General features: G+C 41.5%; 3 protein-coding genes and 2 non-coding genes across 5 annotated transcripts in view; 2 read left to right on the top strand and 3 right to left on the bottom strand.

Annotated features, from left to right (window-relative positions):
* The first annotated feature begins 1,086 nt into the window (after positions 1–1,086).
* On the top strand, positions 1,087–8,336 carry LOC139402114 (rubicon like autophagy enhancer). Its single transcript, XM_071146187.1, has 14 exons — positions 1,087–1,218; positions 1,454–1,561; positions 1,897–2,557; positions 2,699–2,778; positions 4,448–4,640; positions 4,967–5,021; positions 5,162–5,297; positions 5,560–5,699; positions 5,907–5,971; positions 6,601–6,839; positions 7,249–7,310; positions 7,654–7,807; positions 7,932–8,022; positions 8,126–8,336. Exons 2-14 carry the CDS (start codon positions 1,538–1,540, stop codon positions 8,227–8,229), a joined length of 2,004 nt encoding a protein of 667 aa, XP_071002288.1. The 5' UTR covers positions 1,087–1,218; positions 1,454–1,537; the 3' UTR covers positions 8,230–8,336.
* Positions 8,337–8,856: 520 nt separating this feature from the next.
* On the bottom strand, positions 8,857–8,966 carry trnal-caa (transfer RNA leucine (anticodon CAA)). Its single transcript has 2 exons — positions 8,929–8,966; positions 8,857–8,902 (listed from the first exon to the last, which is right to left on the bottom strand). It is a non-coding gene; the product is annotated as a tRNA-Leu (tRNA).
* A 455-nt stretch (positions 8,967–9,421) lies between these two features.
* trnal-caa (transfer RNA leucine (anticodon CAA)) lies at positions 9,422–9,530 on the bottom strand. The gene is made up of 2 exons: positions 9,493–9,530; positions 9,422–9,467 (listed from the first exon to the last, which is right to left on the bottom strand). It is a non-coding gene; the product is annotated as a tRNA-Leu (tRNA).
* A 247-nt stretch (positions 9,531–9,777) lies between these two features.
* On the top strand, positions 9,778–16,157 carry LOC139402144 (dehydrogenase/reductase SDR family member 12-like). The gene is made up of 10 exons (XM_071146228.1): positions 9,778–9,946; positions 10,224–10,357; positions 10,689–10,771; positions 11,331–11,423; positions 11,630–11,711; positions 11,836–11,897; positions 12,167–12,271; positions 12,419–12,509; positions 12,655–12,792; positions 12,949–16,157. Exons 1-10 carry the CDS (start codon positions 9,891–9,893, stop codon positions 13,059–13,061), a joined length of 957 nt encoding a protein of 318 aa, XP_071002329.1. The 5' UTR covers positions 9,778–9,890; the 3' UTR covers positions 13,062–16,157.
* Positions 15,984–19,086, bottom strand: part of LOC139402124 (WD repeat and FYVE domain-containing protein 2) — a 44,716-nt gene continuing 41,613 nt past the window's right edge. Inside the window, exons 11-12 of the transcript XR_011633234.1 lie at positions 16,724–16,915; positions 15,984–16,558 (exon numbers count right to left, since the gene is read on the bottom strand). The gene's annotated coding sequence lies outside the window, so the exon portion shown is untranslated. The remainder of the gene's footprint in view (positions 16,559–16,723; positions 16,916–19,086) is intronic.

Below are 19,086 nucleotides of genomic sequence, written 5' to 3' on the forward strand. Positions count from 1 at the left end.
GGCTACACAATAAACACACATACACACTGACACACATACACATAAAGTGAGAGAGACAAACAGAGAGGTAGAGATATATGCCTTCAGATACAGATCCGAAAGAAGACAGTGAGTGAGGGTGGTGGAGTGACAGACTCGTCTCTGTTTTGTCATACCTCGTTTCTCATCCTATCATCTTTCAGTCTGGTTACATCTGGAGTTAGTAAAGGCTTCTGGGATTCTATTCCAGACTAATCCTGAGAAAGATAAATAGCCTATAGTTCTACTATTCCCAATATTCATGACTGTGACTATTTATTTTCAGGGCCTGAAAAGCCAGTCCACATCATGTCACTTCCCACTGGGCACACACTGGTTGAATCAACGTTGTTTTCAAGTAATTTCAATGAAATTACGTTGAACCAATGTGGAATAGACATTGAATTGACGTCTGTGCCCAGTGGGTTATTTGTCACTTTCATCCCCTTACTTCATCTTCTATTATTATCAGATGATAAGTACAATGCAAATAAATGGATACTCCTGATAGTTCCTCTTTTCTGTTCAAGCTGCATTCTGCAGTGACACAGGGTTCGATAGGCTTAGGGCTGATTTCTGCAACATCTCCTTCATGCTGAACAAAGCATTACTTGCCACTGCAGGGAACCTATCAGGACGACAAAGCAGAATTCACTACTCTTGACCAAAACATTAATAAGGAAGACTATTACATATGGATTAGGTTCAATCTGTTTCTTTGTGCATGAAAACTCAATTCCCACCAGAGATGTGTGAGCTGTTGGAATGAATGTGTATAAGATTTAGTAGGCCTACTTGTCAAGTCAAATATATAATCATGTGTAGTTCTGAGACACTTCTTGGAGTTTGAGCCTTTGACCTTTGATAAAACATTTATTACACAAAGACATAGCTCACTCGCTATTTGAACTTGGAGTTTGTAAATTCAGAGCTTATTTAAAAATAGCTTATTTATCTAAAGTTATCATTCACTTCATCATTTGTTGAGGAACACCCACAGAGAGACTTCTTGCGTCTGGTTTGAAAAGGGCATTGCTTTACGACAGAAATTTCAACCCAACATTAAATACAGGAAGTAAAGATATCCTCCGACCCACTCCTTGCTCAACAAGTTGACCGTTTTACAGCTGTGTTATTTCAGATGTCATACGACAAAAAGACTCAGGTTCAATGTCCTTCATTTTGGAATCATACAAAATGGTGAGTACTTTATAGTTTGACAGAATATGAAATAGTTTCAGAGATTCTAAAGGGGGTCACATATGTGATTGTTCTGAAGGTTTCAATACTACTTGTAGGTGAATCTTAACTTCAGTATAAATATAGGTTTGATGGCCCCATTGATATGTTGTTCATTTGTAATATTCTAATGACAGTAAAAAAAAAATCTAAATATCCAAGTGATCATTGTTAGAATAATTCTGTATCATTTCAGAAGCTCTACAGAGTCAATGTCCTTCATGTCCATCCGTCAGTCGAACAGTGAGCTCTGACCTGCACTTTATTGTCCAACTCTAATATGGACTCACAGGATACCAAAAAGGTTGGTGTTCATGTGGAAATAGCCCCTTCACAATAGAGATATGGTTGTAATATTAATGTCTTTTACAACTTTTTATTGTATCTGCCTTAATGGGAAAGTGTCATATGAAGTCAAATCATCTGTCAAATGAACTTGTAATGTTGGAGATGAGAATATATTCTGTGAATACTGACTCAAACAATGCCACCATGCAAGTCTTATACATTTCAAGTTGATCTGAATATATATTTTCTGCTGGTAGGTTCCATTCAGGAAGTATAACAAGAGCAGTTGTTTTGAAGGAAATTGAGGTATAACTGCATTCATAGAAAATCTCTCTCTCTCTCTGTGTGAAGGTGGTCAGTCGAGGCACTGCCTCTCCTCTACGGAAGTCAAACAATGTGAGCTGGTATGTGGACACTGTCCCCACATCCCCCTATCTAAGTCCACCACACGGACACTGCACTGACACAGAAAGCAGCGGGGAAGAAAAGAGCACAGGGCAGTCCTCTCGTGATGATGATGATGATGAAGGACACTTTAAGAGTAATGAAGCACCAGGGAGTTACTTAAACAGGGAGGACCCCTCTCTGCTGACCCCAGGTGATGACCAATATCACCTGCCCAGAAGTAGCCCCGTTATCTCCCACAGGAGGAAGTCCTTAACATGGCATGGAGATACAGGGCTGTCTCTGTCTGCATTGCCCCCTACTACTGTGGCCCCTCTGGGTCTTAGTAGTGACACCCCATCAACATCTGACCGATATCATCTTCATCTTACTGAGCCCCCACTGGCAGCAGAGAGGTCAACTGGTACTGTAAAGGCAGAGTCTACCCCCTGTCCCTGTCCTACTATATCTCAGTCACATAAGCCACGCTGTGTCTCCATCTCTGCCAACCTGAACCGCCTGCTTACCAGCGGGCTCCATCTGCCCTTCAGGGGCTCCCAGGGGCCAGGGCTGGACCAGGAGGAGGGTCCCCGACTACGCTCAACCTCTGATGCCCATCCACAATTAGGTAACCTTTTCTGCTGTCCTGATATGGTAGACTTACAGGTCTTTACAGGTGCAGAGAGAAAATAAGAAAGTGAGAACTCAAGGTTCTTTATGTCTAGTTCACTGATTGATATGTTTTTGTCATTGTGCTTTTACATTAAAGTGCCTATTAAGGATAAAAGACCAAGCGATATTACACACTGCTCTGCAGACATTATCAAGACTGGCTGTGATCTGGACAAGGTAAATTACCCTCTCTGAAACATATTAGGTTAATTATATTTGCTTATTTATATTTTGTTTATTTTTGAAGCATCTACATTGCCTTCGGAAAGTATTCAGACCCCTTGACTTTTTCAACATTTTGTTAAATTACAGCCTTATTCCAAAATGGATCAAATATTTTTTACCCTCAGCAATCTATACACAATACCCCATAATGACAACACGAAAACCGTTTTTTAGAAATGTTTGCTAATTTATTGAAAATAAAGAACAGAAATACCTTATTTACATAGGTATTCAGACCCTTTGCTATGAGACTCGAAATTGAGCTCAGGTGCATCCTGTTTCCATTGATCATCCTTGAGATGTTTCTACAACTTGATTGAAGCCCACCTGTGGTAAATTCAATTGATTGGACATGATTTGGAAAGTCACACACGTGTCTGTCTATATGAGGTCCCACAGTTGACAATGTATGTCAGAGCAAAAACTAAGCCTTGAGGTTGAAGGAGTTGTCCGTAGAGCTCTGAGACAGGAGTGTGTCGAGGCACAGATCTGGGGAACGGTACCAAAACATTTCTGGAACATTGAAGGTCCCCAAGAACACATTGACCTCCATCATTCTTAAATGGAATAAGTTTGGAACCACCAAAACTCTTCTTAGAGCTGGGCACCCGGCCAAACTGAGCAAGCGGGGGAGAAGGATGGTCACTTTGACAGAGCTCTAAAGTTCCTCTGTGGAGATGTGAGAACCTTCCAGAAGGACAACTATCTCTGCAGCACTCCACAATCAGGCCTTTATGGTAGAGTGGCCAGATGGAAGTCACTCCTCAGTAAAAGGCACATGACAGCCTGATTGGAGTTTGCCAAAAGGCAGCTAAAGTCTCTCAGACCAGGAGAAACAAGATTCTATGGTCTGATGAAACCAAGATTTAACTGTTTGAACTGAATGCCAAGCGTTACATCTGGAGGAAACCTGGCACCATCCCTACGGTGAAGCATGGTGGTGGCAGCATCATGCTGTGGGGATGTTTTTCAGCGGCCGGGACTGGGAGACTGGTCAGGATTGAGGCAAAGATGAATGGAACAAAGTACAGAGAGATCCTTGATGAAAACCTGCTCCAGAGCGCTCAGGACCTCAGACTGGGGCGAAGGTTCACCTTCCAACAAGACAACAACCTAAGCACACAGCCAAGACAATGCAGGAGTGGCTTTGGGATAAGTCTCTGAATGTCCTTGAGTGGCCCAGCCAGAGCCCGGACTTGAACCCGATCAAACATCTCTGGAGAGACCTAAAAATGGCTGTGCAGCAATGTACCTCATCTAACCTGACAGAGCTTGAGAGGATTAGCAGAGAAGAATGGGAAAAACTCCCCAAATACAGGTGTGCCAAGCTTGTAGTGTCATACCCAAGAAGACTCAAGGCTGAAATCGCTGCCGAAGGTGCTTCAACAAAGTACTGAGTAAATGGTCCAAATACTTATGTAAATGTGATATTTCATTATTTTAGTTTTTATATATACATTTGCAAAAATGTCTAAAAACCTGTTTTTGCTTTGTCATTATGGGGGTTACATCCTTAGAATAAGGCTGTAACATAACAAAATGTGGAAAAGGTCAAGGGGTCTGAATACTTTCCAAAGGCACAATATAAACTCTGACATGATGCTTTATGCCTGGTGTGTAGGAGAATGCTCATTTCATAGTGGTGGACATGGTGCTGGAGGCCTTGGAGGGGGTGAAGTGGGCTGTGAGTCTGAGTCAGAAGAGCTGTGGGGCTATGGGGAACCATACAGAGGCCTCAGAGGACTCAGGGGCCCAAATCTGCATCCACCCCTCAAAGACACACTCTCTTGTTTCCACTGACAGTGGATATGAAGGTAGGGAGCAAGAGGATGTAGTAATGGAAGAGGGCTTTAAAATAGTAATGAATTGTCATGAAATTGTCATTAACATTTTGGACCAGATCACCTTGAATGCTTTCCTTTCATTGCCAACCAATGTTCTTGGTGTGTAGAGAATGTATGCAAACACAACCAACCCACCTGGTCATATCAGATGCGTGGTCATAGAGGATTTAGATAGAAAGCCATTTAGGGGTGTTGGAGACAAGGCCCTGACAGAGAAGGATGTGTCAATGGGACAATGTGAGAGAAGCGTGTTCTCTGAGTTAATGTTTTTCATATCACCTCTGTTTGCATTGTAGGTTGTGACGCAAACAATAGACCAATAACCAGAGGCGCTAATATGTCCTTTAAAAGGTAGAAACAAACAAACAGATACAACCATCACACCTCTGATTAACTGTGATAGTATTCATCATAGTCTTCATACAACAGCCTACAAAATCATTCCTATTCATCTTGAGTCTTGTTCTTACCTCCATTATGTCCATACTCAGTTCCATGGGTTTTCCCATAATGCGCTGCTCTGCTGAGGGCCTAGCCCAGCAGCTGGTGTGTGACTTCAGGAAGCAGTGGTTTCCCACACAGGAGCTGAAACGCGGCCGTCAGAGCATCAGAACCTCGCTGCAGGAAGTGAGAATCACTGTGGTTACAAAATGCCCCTGCTGTCAAACACACAAATACAAAAGCTAATTTTAACAGGCGTACTTTCTGTTGACAGTTCTATTCCAGCTAGCTGGAAAATTGCAATAGAGTAGATTTGTGAAATATCGTCACTGACACACAAGGAATGACTGTGAAATGGAAATGACTTCAATAGGATGTTTACACCAGACAGGAAGAGTGTTTACCAATCAATGTAGCAATTTGACTGACTGTCCTACTCAATCCCCAGCTTCCTGGAGGGGTTTGTATGGTGAGTGATGCCCGTCTTAGTCTGAGTGAGGAGATCAGACAGAGAACCAGGATGAGGGGAACTCTGAACTGGGCCCCACCCCGGTTCCAGATCATCTTCAGCGTCCACCCCACCCAGAGGTCAGTATGGTGTCACACTGACTTCACTGATGATGACTATTCCTACAGGGGATGGGCTTGTGCAAAAGTTTAACATTATTCTCATTGTGTCATGGTATTACTCCCTTTCACTCTCTGTACAATACATTTGTTCTCTTCATTTGTATGTGAATCAATCTGCAATAAGTCTGTTAATCAGTTTCCCTCATAATTCTGTCTCCTGCCCAGGCGCAGTGAGGTTGTTGCCTCCCAGCACTTCCTCTGTGCAGGCTGTGGAACTGAAATAGAACCCAGTAAGTACTACTCTATTCCAGAGAGCTGGACACTCTGGGTGATCCACCTGGAGCCACAGCAAGCCCTTTAATGTTAAAACTGAGACAGAGCTTTGTACATATTTCCTTTGCTCTGTGGCGCTCTGAGTTTTCATGTTTCTGGGTGGTTGTGGAGGAATTCTCTGGCGTGTGTAACTGGATGATTTACGGAGCTCACCAGCTGTATATTACCTGTGAGAGGAACAGACACACTGCATACAGTCTCACTCTTTCTCACGCATGCACGCACGCACGCACGCACACACACACACACACACACACACACACACACACACACACACACACACACACACACACACACACACACACACACACACACACACACACACACACACACTGCTGGGCTTTCACTGACAGAGGCCTGCTGGTCTGCTAGGAGATGATGATGATGTTGTTGTTATGGTTGAAGATCCAAGTTTAACTGCTTAACTGACTGTAGCCTTTTTACTCCTCGTGAATTCATTTCTGAACTAAACAAAAATCATAGTGTTGCAGTTCTCAAAGCCTTAGTATGATCTATCCTGTTGCTTTCTACATTCTACATTATATGAATATCAGTCCATCTAGATCGCATTGCTCTCATACCTCAGGATACATCAAGAAGCTGCGCTACTGTGAATACCTGAGCAAGTACTTCTGTGACTGTTGCCAAGGCGGTGCTGAGTCTGTGATCCCAGGCCGGGTGCTGACCCAGTGGGACTTTGGAAGGTACCCAGTCAGTGATTTTTCCAAGCAACTGCTGGACTCTGTGTGGCACCAGCCTCTCTTCGACCTGACCTGTGTTGGCAAGACCCTTTACAGCAGGGTGCGAGAACTGGACAGGTTCATGGTAAGTAGACTCCTATAGGGGCTAATATACTGTATACATGGTTTCAACTAGTCTGGGGTCAGTTCTTATTATTGTGCTTGAGTGCGGTGTGAGTGTCGACTGAGAATATAAACTGGGCAGGTCAGTGGTTTAGGTTCAAGCTAACAGCTGCAGGTTTATAGACAATGAGAGATATGGTCTGGAATCAGTTTTAAAGCAGTAGTGAATCCTCTTCTTCAGCAGTGTCTGGGGTGCTCATGTCTGTACGAAGAGGAAACTCAGAATAGGGATCTCGGAGTCACTGGGAGAATGTGGATTAGTCTGTGTCTTTGATTAGTTCTCTAATGTTCAGTGGCGACATGCAGGGAATGTTGCCGAGGCAAATCCTCATACACATATTGATTACATTAACACTCTTCTCCCTCCCAAGGACCTGCAGGAGCAACTACTAGGCATTAAAAGACTGCTGAAAGCATGCAGATTATCTGAGGGGTAAAGACATCCACTTAATGATTCTCCCTTCACCACTCTCTCACACTCTAATTTCTCATGCCAACTTCTTCACCACACATGGCACTTTTCGCCTTATTTAGAGATAAACTGCATCAATCTGTTGGTTGTTGGTTGCAGACGGCAACCTTCCAAGTATTAATCGATTGAGCCATAACTCGCTGTACAGATGAAGTTAAGAACCTTTTTATCTGGACAGATAAAGGGGTTATGATCTAGCCTGGGTACTGATTAAGATTTATTATGAATAGCCATAATAGTCTTGGTGCTTGACAAAGTTCTTAATTTCACCCCCCCCCCCTTGTGCTGTTGTTATTATGCTCAGGGTCCTGAAGGAGTTTGAGCAGCTTCCTGATCACCTGACACAAGAGCCACACCTGTTCTCCATGGATGACCTACTGAGGGTAAAACGAGGTCAGCTGGTGCCGCTGGCCAGGGCCGTGCTCCGGGTGGCCTTCGCCCACGTGGAGAGCTGTCAGGTATATCCACCAGTTGCAAAATCACAGATGGACAAATAAATGTATATTCTAATATCATGACTTCACCTATAACCTCAGTAGTTATGCAGTGTTCAATTGTTGAGACTGTTGCGTTTTATCCCAGGTCTGCCTGGCTAGAGGCTTCATCTGTGAGTTCTGCAAGCAGAAGGATGTGTTATTTCCCTTCCAGAGTGAGACCTGCACACGCTGTCAAGGCAAGTGTTTTTCTGATCAGACAGAGACAGCCCGCTCTTCACCTTGACTTTCTTTTTTTTAAATCCATATAAATCTGATAACGATGCCTCTCTCTCGTTTTAGTGTGCAAGGCCTGTTTCCACAAAGACTGCTTCAGAGATGAGGAGTGCCCTAAATGTGCACGGATCCAATGTCGAAAAAAGCTGATGGACACGTTCTGCCTCTAGAGTACATGTTGGAAGTGTGGGAAAATATCCTCACATTCTTACATGTGTTTGTCTTTTGAATCTGAATACAGAGTATTCCAAATAATAAAATGCTGTGCATTAAAATGTAACAGTATGATTTATATTTGAATTCACTAAGCATGTCACATGAAAGGAGCAGGTACTGAGTCAGGCACGGACCCTTCTCATTTTACCAAGAAGAAAAGATGCTGCTTAGACCGAATATCAGAATGGGTTTTATGAATCTGAGTGGGATTGTGTTTATCTATCATTTTCGGGAATTACAGTACTGTACCTTCTGCTCAGTATTACAACAAAAAATGTGGAATATAGCGACATCAGTTGGACATTTGAGTGAATTACCTCACATTCTAATGGCCATAAAACAATGCCATGCACTGATGTCAGAGTGATATAATTTCTACCTCTATTCACTCATTATGCCGTATCCCAGGACTGTAACATTTGTATTGGGTGAAATAGCCTAAAGCAGTCTGCTGAATAACCCCTGTTGACATGCCCTGATATCAAGCTTTGAAATATCATCCACTTTACAATTGACATAGTCTTGTAACTATCACAATAAGATATACTAGCCTATTTTAAGAATGAAAGGTCCAAAAACATTGTCAGAAGTGGGATTCGAACCCACGCCTCCATGAAGAGACCAGAATACCCCTTTCCAGGAAGGATTTTCACCTTGAGTCTGGCGCCTTAGACCGCTCGGCCATCCTGACAACTATAATAAGTGAAAGAAAACAGAGCATCTATTCATTCAACGATCGGTGATTGTCATTTTTTTTTAGATAATTTTTATGATGGCTACAGAAACTTTTCACAGACAAAAAACGTGAACCTTACGATATCGCTAGCTAACCATTTCCTTTTTGTTAGCGAATCTATCTAGCTTTTTGTTAGCGAATCTAAATAGCTACCGTTAGCTAAATAACGTACTACTAGTGATATTGCAAACATATATATATATATATTTATATATATATATATATAACATATACACTGGAAATAAATAAATAATATATTATAATAACTTGAGTTGTATAATAACATTTTATTTGGTATGATGTATGAATTGTCAGTGGTTGAGCTTAGTTTAAAATCAACATTATATGGCACTTATAAATTGTCGTTGGTTGCTGAATTTTACTAGTTTTATCCCTGAAAAAAAAAGTATTGTCAGAAGTGGGATTTGAACCCACGCCTCCATTCGGAGACCAGAAACCCCATTACTATGGAAGGTTGAACCTTGAGTCTGGCGCCTTAGACCACTCGGCCATCCTGACAACTGAACTTTTTAGAAAGGAATATTACTTATAACGATAAATATAGCAGCAGCCATTTTATAAGTTAGGTAATAATTAGATTTGTTCTGGGTTCTTCTTGGTTCTAGGTCCGCTACACAGTTTACTATTCATTAAACACTTACCAGTATTTACACAGTTGTTTTAGCTGTATTTAACTAAAGACGGAGGTTTGCGTTACCCCATGTGACTGTGTTTGCCCCACCCGCATTGGACGACGTAACGAGTCATTCTTATGAAACGTAAAAAGAGGCGTGTTTTGTCTAGTGTTATGCAAAGTTGAAGTAGCTATATAACTCCACTTAAAAATAATTATCCAGCTAACTAGCTAGCTACCTAAAGATGTCGTTTTACAGAAACGCCGTTTGGTTCGTTAAAGGACTTCAAGAATACACAAAGTGAGTATCGGTTTTTGATAGCTAGTGTTGCACATGAATAGAAGGTTGACATTTTAGAGGTTTGAGTGACTAACACGCGCACATGCCTTCATAGTTACATATTGATGTTACCAAAGAATCCATGTATTTGTTAGTTAGTAGTCATACAATTACTGTACTGACAACCTCAATATAACTGCCGTTACTTTGCCTTTTTAAACATGTGTTTGCTTTATTTTATCTCAGTTCCTTAATCACCATTAACCGTATGTTGATGTCTTTTTCTTTTGTTCAATAGAAGCGGATATGAAGCAGCAGCTAAGCAGTTTAATACTGGGGACCTGGACGTGAACCTGAGTGGCAGGTCTTTTGTAATCACTGGGGCCAACAGCGGCATTGGAAAAGCTACAGCCCATGAAATAGCCAAAAGAGGTAAGGCAAAGTGAATGTCTTATGAGTGTTTAAAACAACAATGAATATGGTTTTCACCTGGAAATGTACACCACTAATCTGTAATATAACTGTTGACCATTGTTAGTTGATGATTAACAGTAGATTTATGAGTGAGTGCTAGTAGGTGGGCCAGATGCAACTAACCTCAAGGTGAGGTCTCATAGAGGTTTATATAGACACTCACAGACCAATCATGAGGACAATATGGTGTTCAACTCCTCAGGTGGCTGATCATTAGTTGTGTGAAGGGGTTCTTTGAGGTCACTATAGTTTACCCAGTTTTTGATATAAAATTGTGGTTTTATTGCAGGAGGGATTGTCCACCTGGTGTGTCGTAACAAGGAACGGGCACAGGAGGCGAAGGAGGAGCTGGTGGAACATAGTAAAAACCAGGTAACGAGGACTGAATGACACAAAGAAAGAATCCGTACAGAAAGAAACACCACACATGTTTATTCATGCCCAGCAACTGTCTGGTGAGGGATGAAGAGCAAGCCATTGAGTCAATTGTGAACAGCTTTGTTCATGGGGTCACGATGTGGCATATTCATGGGGTCATCATGAGTTAGGTGCTGCACAGATTAGCTAGGCTAATCTAACAATGATAAGGGTCTGTTATACCCAGGTGGGTGGAAGTTGAGGTGATTTACAGATGAGATTATCTGCTTCCTGCCTTGCTTAGACTGATTAATGTGGACAAGCACTTAGTCAAACAGAAACAGAGGATGGTTTGATAGTTCCTGCACAGTCATGTCTGGGGGTTGTTACGCCTCTGGTTTGGTAGAAAAGTAACACTGCTGTGTCTATACTCAAGTCCCCGGGTCACACTCACAAAATTCCATGTTTGGCTTCTTTGTGATCAAATTTGAATACTGTAATCAATCTTTCCAACTGCCAGCGTAATAGTTCAGAATCAGACTTAATGTGGTTCTATGTTTCCTTGTCTGTGCAGAATGTCCATGTTCACATCGTTGACATGTCCAGTGCAAGACAAGTGTGGGAGTTTGCAGAGAGCTTCTCAAAAAGCAACAGCATTCATGTACTGGTAAGGTATCTGTTAGGTGGGTGAATCATCTCCAAGCCCCACACATGGGTTAGTCCATTGAATAGATTAAAGAGTTGATGGGCTGCTAGTTTGAATAGGATGATATATGAATGATTCAATAGGAGTGATTGGGTATGATTCAACATGAGTGATTAGATTCATTTAATTAATTATAAGTTTATTAATTATGATTCTTTCTCCCCCAGATCAACAATGCAGGGTGTATGGTAAACCAGAAAGAGCTGACAGAGGAAGGTGTAGAGAAGAACTTTGCTACTAACACTCTCGGTAAGTAAGATCAACCCAAGGGCAGTAGTCACGTCTCATTGGAAACAATGCACACCACTTACTTATATAGGTTGATATGTTTTCTCACAATGTTCTTCCTCGTCATTACTGTTCACTTGGTTAGGTACCTTCATCCTAACCACAGCGTTGATACCAGCCCTGAAACAGGCACAGGACCCACGAGTGGTGAGTAATGTCCTGCCATAGACAGATGACATTGGCCCAATCAATGAAATGAGAAAAGTTTGAAAAGTGGCTCTTGTATGGCCTTTCCTCCATTAGTTCTGTTTGTGCCTGTATTAATGTCTAATTGGCCAGCAGAGGGCCCAGTGTGTCTGAACAAATGCATCAAAGGAATCTATTACATATTACAAAAACAACAAAAGGACATTTTCCACCTGTCTAGCAGTCCAACAGCCCATATCGTCATGATGATAATCACCCCTCTCCTCCAGATCACAGTGTCTTCAGGGGGCATGCTGGTCCAGAAGATGAAAGTAGACGACCTGCAGTCTGAGAAGGGGACATTCGACGGCACTATGGCCTACGCTCAGAATAAAGTTAGGACATTGTGCATCTCTACTACCCACTCTCCCCTGAGCAAATGCATTACCTAGCCTATGACTGCAAAATAAATCAGTAAAGAATTATGTTACAGTTCTGTTATATTCTCTGTGAAAGTGATGTGCTGTGTGTTGTGGTGACAGAGACAACAGGTGATACTGACCGAGAGATGGGCGTCCCAGCATAAAGAGATCCATTTCTCATCAATGCACCCTGGCTGGGCTGATACTCCAGGTACTAACACTTACTAACATCTAAAGTCAGAAATCTAGACAAATATTCATCAGTACAAGTATTTCTAGATGATTGTTCTGTGTTGAAAAAAACTCCCTGCATCTGTGTTGACTTGCTAATGTATCTGTGTCTCTGTTCCCCGTAGCTGTCCAGTTGTCAATGCCTGACTTCCATGCTAAGATGAAGAACAAGCTGCGTACGGAGTCCATGGGGGCCGACACGGTGGTGTGGCTGGCTGTCTCAGCAGTGGCCTCTAACCAGCCCAGTGGACTCTTCTTCCAGGGTGAGACACAGGGATGGAGAGTGTTGAGGGTGGAACAGGAAGAGGGGGTATTTTTGCTTAGAAATGCCTCCCTGATAGATGCATCCTAGCTGTTCAGATACCGTCCTGCTATCTCTTACATCTGCTCCTCTATTTTTTTTCCCCATAATGCCCCAGACCGAATGGCGGTGCCCACACACCTTCCGCTGGCTTTAACCAGGTCCTCTCCGGCCGATGAGGAGAAGCTGCAGGCAATATTGGAGCAGCTCGCACACAAGTTCAAACCTTGACCTCTCCTACAGCGGTCAAAAGGTTATGAACAGACAGACCCTCAAGCCCATGTGTCCGTTGACAAACACTCCTCATTATAGATATGCACTGTATAAAGCGGACATAGCGGTAATATTTTTACAACCATTTTCTATTTATGATGATGATCTGTAAATTGATTGCTATTGCTAAGATCAAAGTGTAGCCACACAGAGCATTTCAGTGGCTCATGTTTGGGGTAGAGGCCTTCACTGGTCATTCTGAAATGGACCTGGGGTTTTCCCATCCAGACCTGAAATGCATAAATTTGTAAAAAAAAATATATATATATATATATATATATAGAAGCCCGTTCAGTACAACTAGACCCGTTCCGTATAGACCTGGTCCGATCCAGACCCAGTCCGTTCCGAGTAAGACAAGCAGCAGAAAGTTCCATTTTTAAGCTACTTTATTAACTGGAGCTGACAAAAAGGGGAGGTAGAGAGAGGTGACGCCATAGCAGGGGCCGTGCTGTGTGTGTAGTCTGCTGTGAGTGTGAGCGAGTGACGTGGGGAGGAGGGAGAGAGAAACCGCAACCAACCAAGCCAACTCGCGCTGTAGTAGAATAATAGCTGCCATTGCTAGGTTATTTATCATCCAATATGATTACGTAGTACCTTTCTTGACTGCACCAAACCGGGAGAAGATAGCTAGGCTAATTGAGGCTGCATGCACTTTCTCGTCCTACACATTTACAAACAACAATGCCTCCAGTCCACAGGAGGTTGGTGGCACTTTCTCTTCCTACACATTTACAAACAACAATGCCTCCATTCCACAGGAGGTTGGTGGCACCTTATTAGGGGAGAACAGGCTCGTGGTAATGACTGGAGTGGAATGGTATCAAACACATGCAGCGGTGGTTCTAGCTTGTGTGGCTTCCTAGGCATGCCTCCCCCACCCCCCCCCCCCCAAAAAAGCACCATTCTGCACAAACACATTTTTTTTCATTTGGAACACCACAAATAAATAATCCTAACGTTTAACTATAAATATACAAAAATAAGACTCATGAATATCAAAGACGAATAGAAACCAATTGTAGTATATAAATATTAATAGAAAATAAAATTGAATTATTACCCTATTGCAAACCAAAAACACAAATAAAACAAAATTGCACATCCTATTTTACACATAGAATAACACACTTAGAAAGAAGAGAACCTGATTATTGCACTTCAAACAATAAACACACAAACTAAATTGCACAACTAGTTGTATTAGTACTGTACAAAGTTAGAGGTGTGCTATTTGATAGATTCCCCTGCTCCCCCTATCTCGGGCTTCCAGTAGGGAGACCTGAAGTCAACCTACCTCCGCCCCCTCCCCATCTTGTACTTCTGAGTGTGAAACCTTCCCAGGCAGTTGCCTGCCTAGCTCACAAACTAGAATCAGGGCACCCACTCCCACACGGTGACATGATATCATTGACGTGCCGTGCAAATGAGCGATAGAAAACCATTCGCGCAAATGTCCCCATTCGGATTATTATTATTATTATTAAAATAAAATTGTGCGGCCGCCGCCGGCAAGATGCTGGCCATATCGCCTATGCCTAAATCCGCCACTGAACACATGGTTTCCAGATGTTTGATGCCATTCCATGCTCTGTTCCCAGTGGCGGTTCTAGACCATTTCAACTGGGGGGGGGCCAAGCTGGGGCCAGTTGTACTGTTAGAGGGGCCAGTTACATTAGATGTTATTGTTGTCATCGTTTTCTTCACTGCATTGCAGGCATTAGCAGGCAAAAGACCATGTTCATAATCAGCATCGTTGCCACTGTCTAATAATGGATGTAAAAAAAGAACGATAGCAAAAATTTTCATACTCCACATTTAGGGGGGCCACAAGGGGGTCCAAAATTGTTGGGAGTCAGACAGTGGCCAGAACCGCCACTGTCTGTTCCGGCCATCATTATGAAGTTGGCCGTTCTCCCCTAAGCAGCCTCCACTGCTCCATTCAGAATATAAAGTAGCAGCCTACCTGTGGGCTCTTCGTCGTTGTAGCCTATCCTTCTCCTTTTAACTTAATTCCATTTTAATTCAATCTTCTATTGATTAGGTATCTCCTAACTTTTGCCCCACGCGGAGGCTCTATGACTGTAGCCTATTACCGCTTTGATTACTTATGATTGGCCAACAACAAGCTACATGCGCCAGTCTCGTGAATAAATTATACCATTTCTCTCTCTACTGCAGCAGTCGAGTTCAGGTCTCTATGGGTCATTCTGGACAAGTCAGTTAACATTAGATCCAACCCAGACCCGTTCGGGTCCTGGATCGGGTATCAGGAATTCGGGTACAGGGGGATCCGTGAAGACCTCTAGTTTGGTGTCATTTGATGCTTCATAACGTTTTGCACCATACTGCTTCCCTCAAATTATTCTACAAAGGCTTTTCCATTAGCTTGAATGTTGCATACTACGTACAGTTCAGTACTAATACAGTACATAGTGATTACGTCAGAACTTCTATGGAAACTGGACCTTCGATTTCAGAATGTGCTCTAGCCAGGCAGCTGGTTTAGGTTGATGGATGAATAAATCATGCTTTACTCAGATTTAGCAGTGTATACCAACCATCCACAGCATTTTAACTAAATCAAATTTTATTGGTCATATACACAAAGGTTTTCATCAGGGTTTAACAAGGGCTCATGTTCAAAGGTGCTTCTGGCTGTTGTCAGCGGTAAGTGTCATTACAACTGTTTTGTATTCTGTTATTATTAGTTTACTGTACAACCAGAACAAACAGTCAGTCTTTATATTTGACTTGTCCAGAGAATCATTGAGATACTGTTCTTAAAGCTACATGTTGTTTGTCTTGTTTTATGTGGTTTAGTACTTTGACATACTTTCTTTAAAATTATTTTATCCTTGTTAATCAAACCAGGACCTGTGAGCAGAAATGTGTTTTATTATTAAGAGCACAAATAAAGCCAAGGCTATTGAGCTTTTAATTAACATACCACTGTACACACTCTAGTGTAGAATGTCCAGTGCATTAAAGACAGTTAATCAGCTTCAAGTAAATAATAAAAGGCACCAATAAATATTTAAATCGTATATTTTCAGCATGCCTTCTAAAAGCTTGATTTTTGTCATGTAAATTACTTATAAAACATAGGTAGGTGTGTGTGTGTGTATATTTTTTTTTTTGGGGGGGGGGGGGGGGTGTTCTTTAAGCTAACATGAAATGAAACCTTAAATGGAGTGCTTAATTTAAAGTAAGTAAGTCAATAATTAACCAATAAATGTTGATAAAAATCAATCTCAAGAACCTTCATCAGGACAACTTTGACAGCCAATTTAAGGCCATTCCTCCTACTTTGGGAATTGTTCCCTTATCCAGAGCCTTGCTCATAAATTAAGGCCTATTCTCTTCCTCTTGTGCATTTGCGCCCTTAAGAGCATCTCTCTTTGCATTTGGTGTCGTCTGTCATCAAACCCTTGCTGGAAAGGGTCATTCTGCTCCTGAAATGACAAACACAATGTCACAGACACACTGTATATACAGTAAATCACATACACACCACAAACAGTATATGCCTGACAAATGCAATGTACACATCACGGACAGACACAGTTGATCTTACTTCTACAGTTACTTTAGTTTGAAAGTGTTCTCAAAGTTTTTACCTTGAGTCTGGCCTGTAGAACTCTGTCATGCTCTGCTACGACATTTCTACCTTCTCTGTTCTTCCTCTCCATCAGCTGGTTCATATTCTCCTTGTACGTCCTCTGTTGGTCCGCTCTCAACTTCTCCTGGACTACCAGCTACTCCTCCATGGCTTGACTCCCGCTCAGAAGCCTCCCTTTTCGTTTGCGCTACTGCAGAGAAAGAGAGAGAGCAAAAGAGAGTTAAAACTTCTTATGGCTGGGGGCAGTATTGAGTAGCTTGGATGAATAAGGTGCCCAGAATAATCTACCTGCTACACAGTCCCATTTGCTAAAATATGCATATTATATTTGGATAAACACTCTGAAGTTTCTAAAACTGTTTGAATGATGTCTGTGAGTATAACAGCACTCATATGGCAGGCAAAAATCCAACCAGGAAGTGGGAAATCTGAGGTTGGTCGTTTTTCAACTCATTCCCTATTGAAGATATAGTGGGATATTGGTCATGTTGCTCTTCCTAAGGCTTCCACTAGATGTCAACAGTCTTTAGAAACTTGTTTGGGGCTTCTACTGTAAAGGAGAGACTCATAAGGGCTCTTTGAGTCAGAGGTCTTGCAGAGGGCCACAAGCTCGTGATGCTCGTTCACGTGAGAGGTAGCTCGCGTTCCATTGCTTTTCTACAGACAAAGGAATTCTCCGGTTGGAACATTATTGAAGATTAATGTTAACATCCTAAAGATTGATTCTATACATTGTTTGACATGTTTCTACAGACTGTAACGGAACTTTTTGACATTTTGTCTGCTCCTAGTGAACGTGCATCGTGAGTTTGGATCTGTTTACAAACGCGCTAACAAAAGTAGCTATTTGGACATAAATGATGGACATTATCGAACGAAACAAATATTTATTGTGGAACTGGGATTCCTGCATTCTGATGAAGATCATCAAAGGTAAGTGAATATTTCTAATATTCCTGACTTCTGTTGACTGCACAATATGGCAGATATATTTTTGGCTTGTTTGGTCTCTGAGCGCCGTACTCAAGATTATTGCATGGTTTTCTTTTTCCAAAAAGCTTTTTTGAAATCTGACAGCGGTTGCATTAAGAAGAAGTGTATCTAAAGTTCCATGCATAACACTTGTATTTTCATCATTTATTATGAGAATTTCTGTAAATTGAGGTGGCTCTCTGCAAAATCACCGGAAATTTTTGGAACTACTGAACATAACGCGCCAATGTATACTGCGATTTAAAAATATATATAAATATGAACTTTATCGAAAAAAACATACATGTATTGTGTAACATGAAGTCCTGTGAGTGTCATCTGATTTTCTGATTTTTGTGACTCCTCTCTTTGGCTGGAAAAATGGCTGTGTTTTTCTGTGACTTGGCTCTGACCTAACATAATCGTTTGTGGTGCTTTCGCCGTAAAGCCTATTTGAAATCGGACACTGTGGTGGGATTAACAAGAAGTGTATCTTTAAAATGGTGTGAAATGCTTCTATGTTTGAAGAATCTTAATTATGGGATTTCTGTTTTGAATTTGGCGCCCTGCACTTTCACTGGTTGTTGTCATATCGATCCCGTTAGCGATCTCAGCCCTAAGAAGTTAAAGATAATTTCAAAGTGATAATTAAATTATCTTCTCCGCCCACTTTATTTTATGGATAAAGAATCTGCCATGAAAACTAAACAAATTCACAATGAAAGTTAAATCGTCCATATCGTTTAGATCAAAATAAAACATAATATCAGTCTTTCAAATTAACATTAATAGTAGTTTATTTTAAAATAAAATCTTCTCACTCCAAAATCTTCTGACATAAGAACAGTCCCAAAATAAATGGTTGAGTCACTGGGTCACAACCACAAAATACACATCTGTAATCGATAGCTATTTTGAATCTGTGTATAATAAAGGTCTTTACAGGTTAGATTCTATGAATGAGTTTGTATGATACTTCATCTTATTAGATATGCAATATTTGCCAGACAACGATACTTTGTTCCAGTTTACTTGTCATAGGGCTATATTCCAGTATATTCTAGCAGAGGGAATAGTAACATCTTGATACTTTTTTGCCCAACTGTATATAAGAAAACTATTGTCAGCCACCAATTGTGCAAGTTCTCACACTTAAAAAGATGTGAGAGGCCTGTAATTTTCATCATAGGTACACTTCAACTATGACAGACAAAATGAGGGGGAAAAATCCAGAAAATCACATTGTGGGACTTTTAATGAATTTATTTGCAAATGATGGTGGAAAATAAGTATTTGGTCACCTACAAACAAGCAAGATTTCTGGCTCTCACAGACCTGTAATTTCTTCTTTAAGAGGCTCCTCTGTCCTCCACTCGTTACCTGTATTAA

This window comes from Oncorhynchus clarkii, chromosome 3 (genome assembly GCF_045791955.1).
Source record: "Oncorhynchus clarkii lewisi isolate Uvic-CL-2024 chromosome 3, UVic_Ocla_1.0, whole genome shotgun sequence".
Lineage (NCBI taxonomy): Eukaryota > Metazoa > Chordata > Actinopteri > Salmoniformes > Salmonidae > Oncorhynchus > Oncorhynchus clarkii.

Bases quoted from the DNA above. Each gene is read 5' to 3' on its own strand.
- LOC139402114 (XM_071146187.1), top strand. From the start codon at position 1,538: ATGGACTCACAGGATACCAAAAAG. The intron at 4,641-4,966 runs GTAGGGAGCAAG...TTTGCATTGTAG, and splicing joins CACTGACAGTGGATATGAAG to GTTGTGACGCAAACAATAGA. The intron at 5,700-5,906 runs GTCAGTATGGTG...TCTCCTGCCCAG, and splicing joins AGCGTCCACCCCACCCAGAG to GCGCAGTGAGGTTGTTGCCT.
- LOC139402144 (XM_071146228.1), top strand. From the start codon at position 9,891: ATGTCGTTTTACAGAAACGCCGTTTGGTTCGTTAAAGGACTTCAAGAA. The intron at 9,947-10,223 runs GTGAGTATCGGT...TTTGTTCAATAG, and splicing joins GGACTTCAAGAATACACAAA to AAGCGGATATGAAGCAGCAG. The intron at 12,510-12,654 runs GTACTAACACTT...TGTTCCCCGTAG, and splicing joins TGGCTGGGCTGATACTCCAG to CTGTCCAGTTGTCAATGCCT.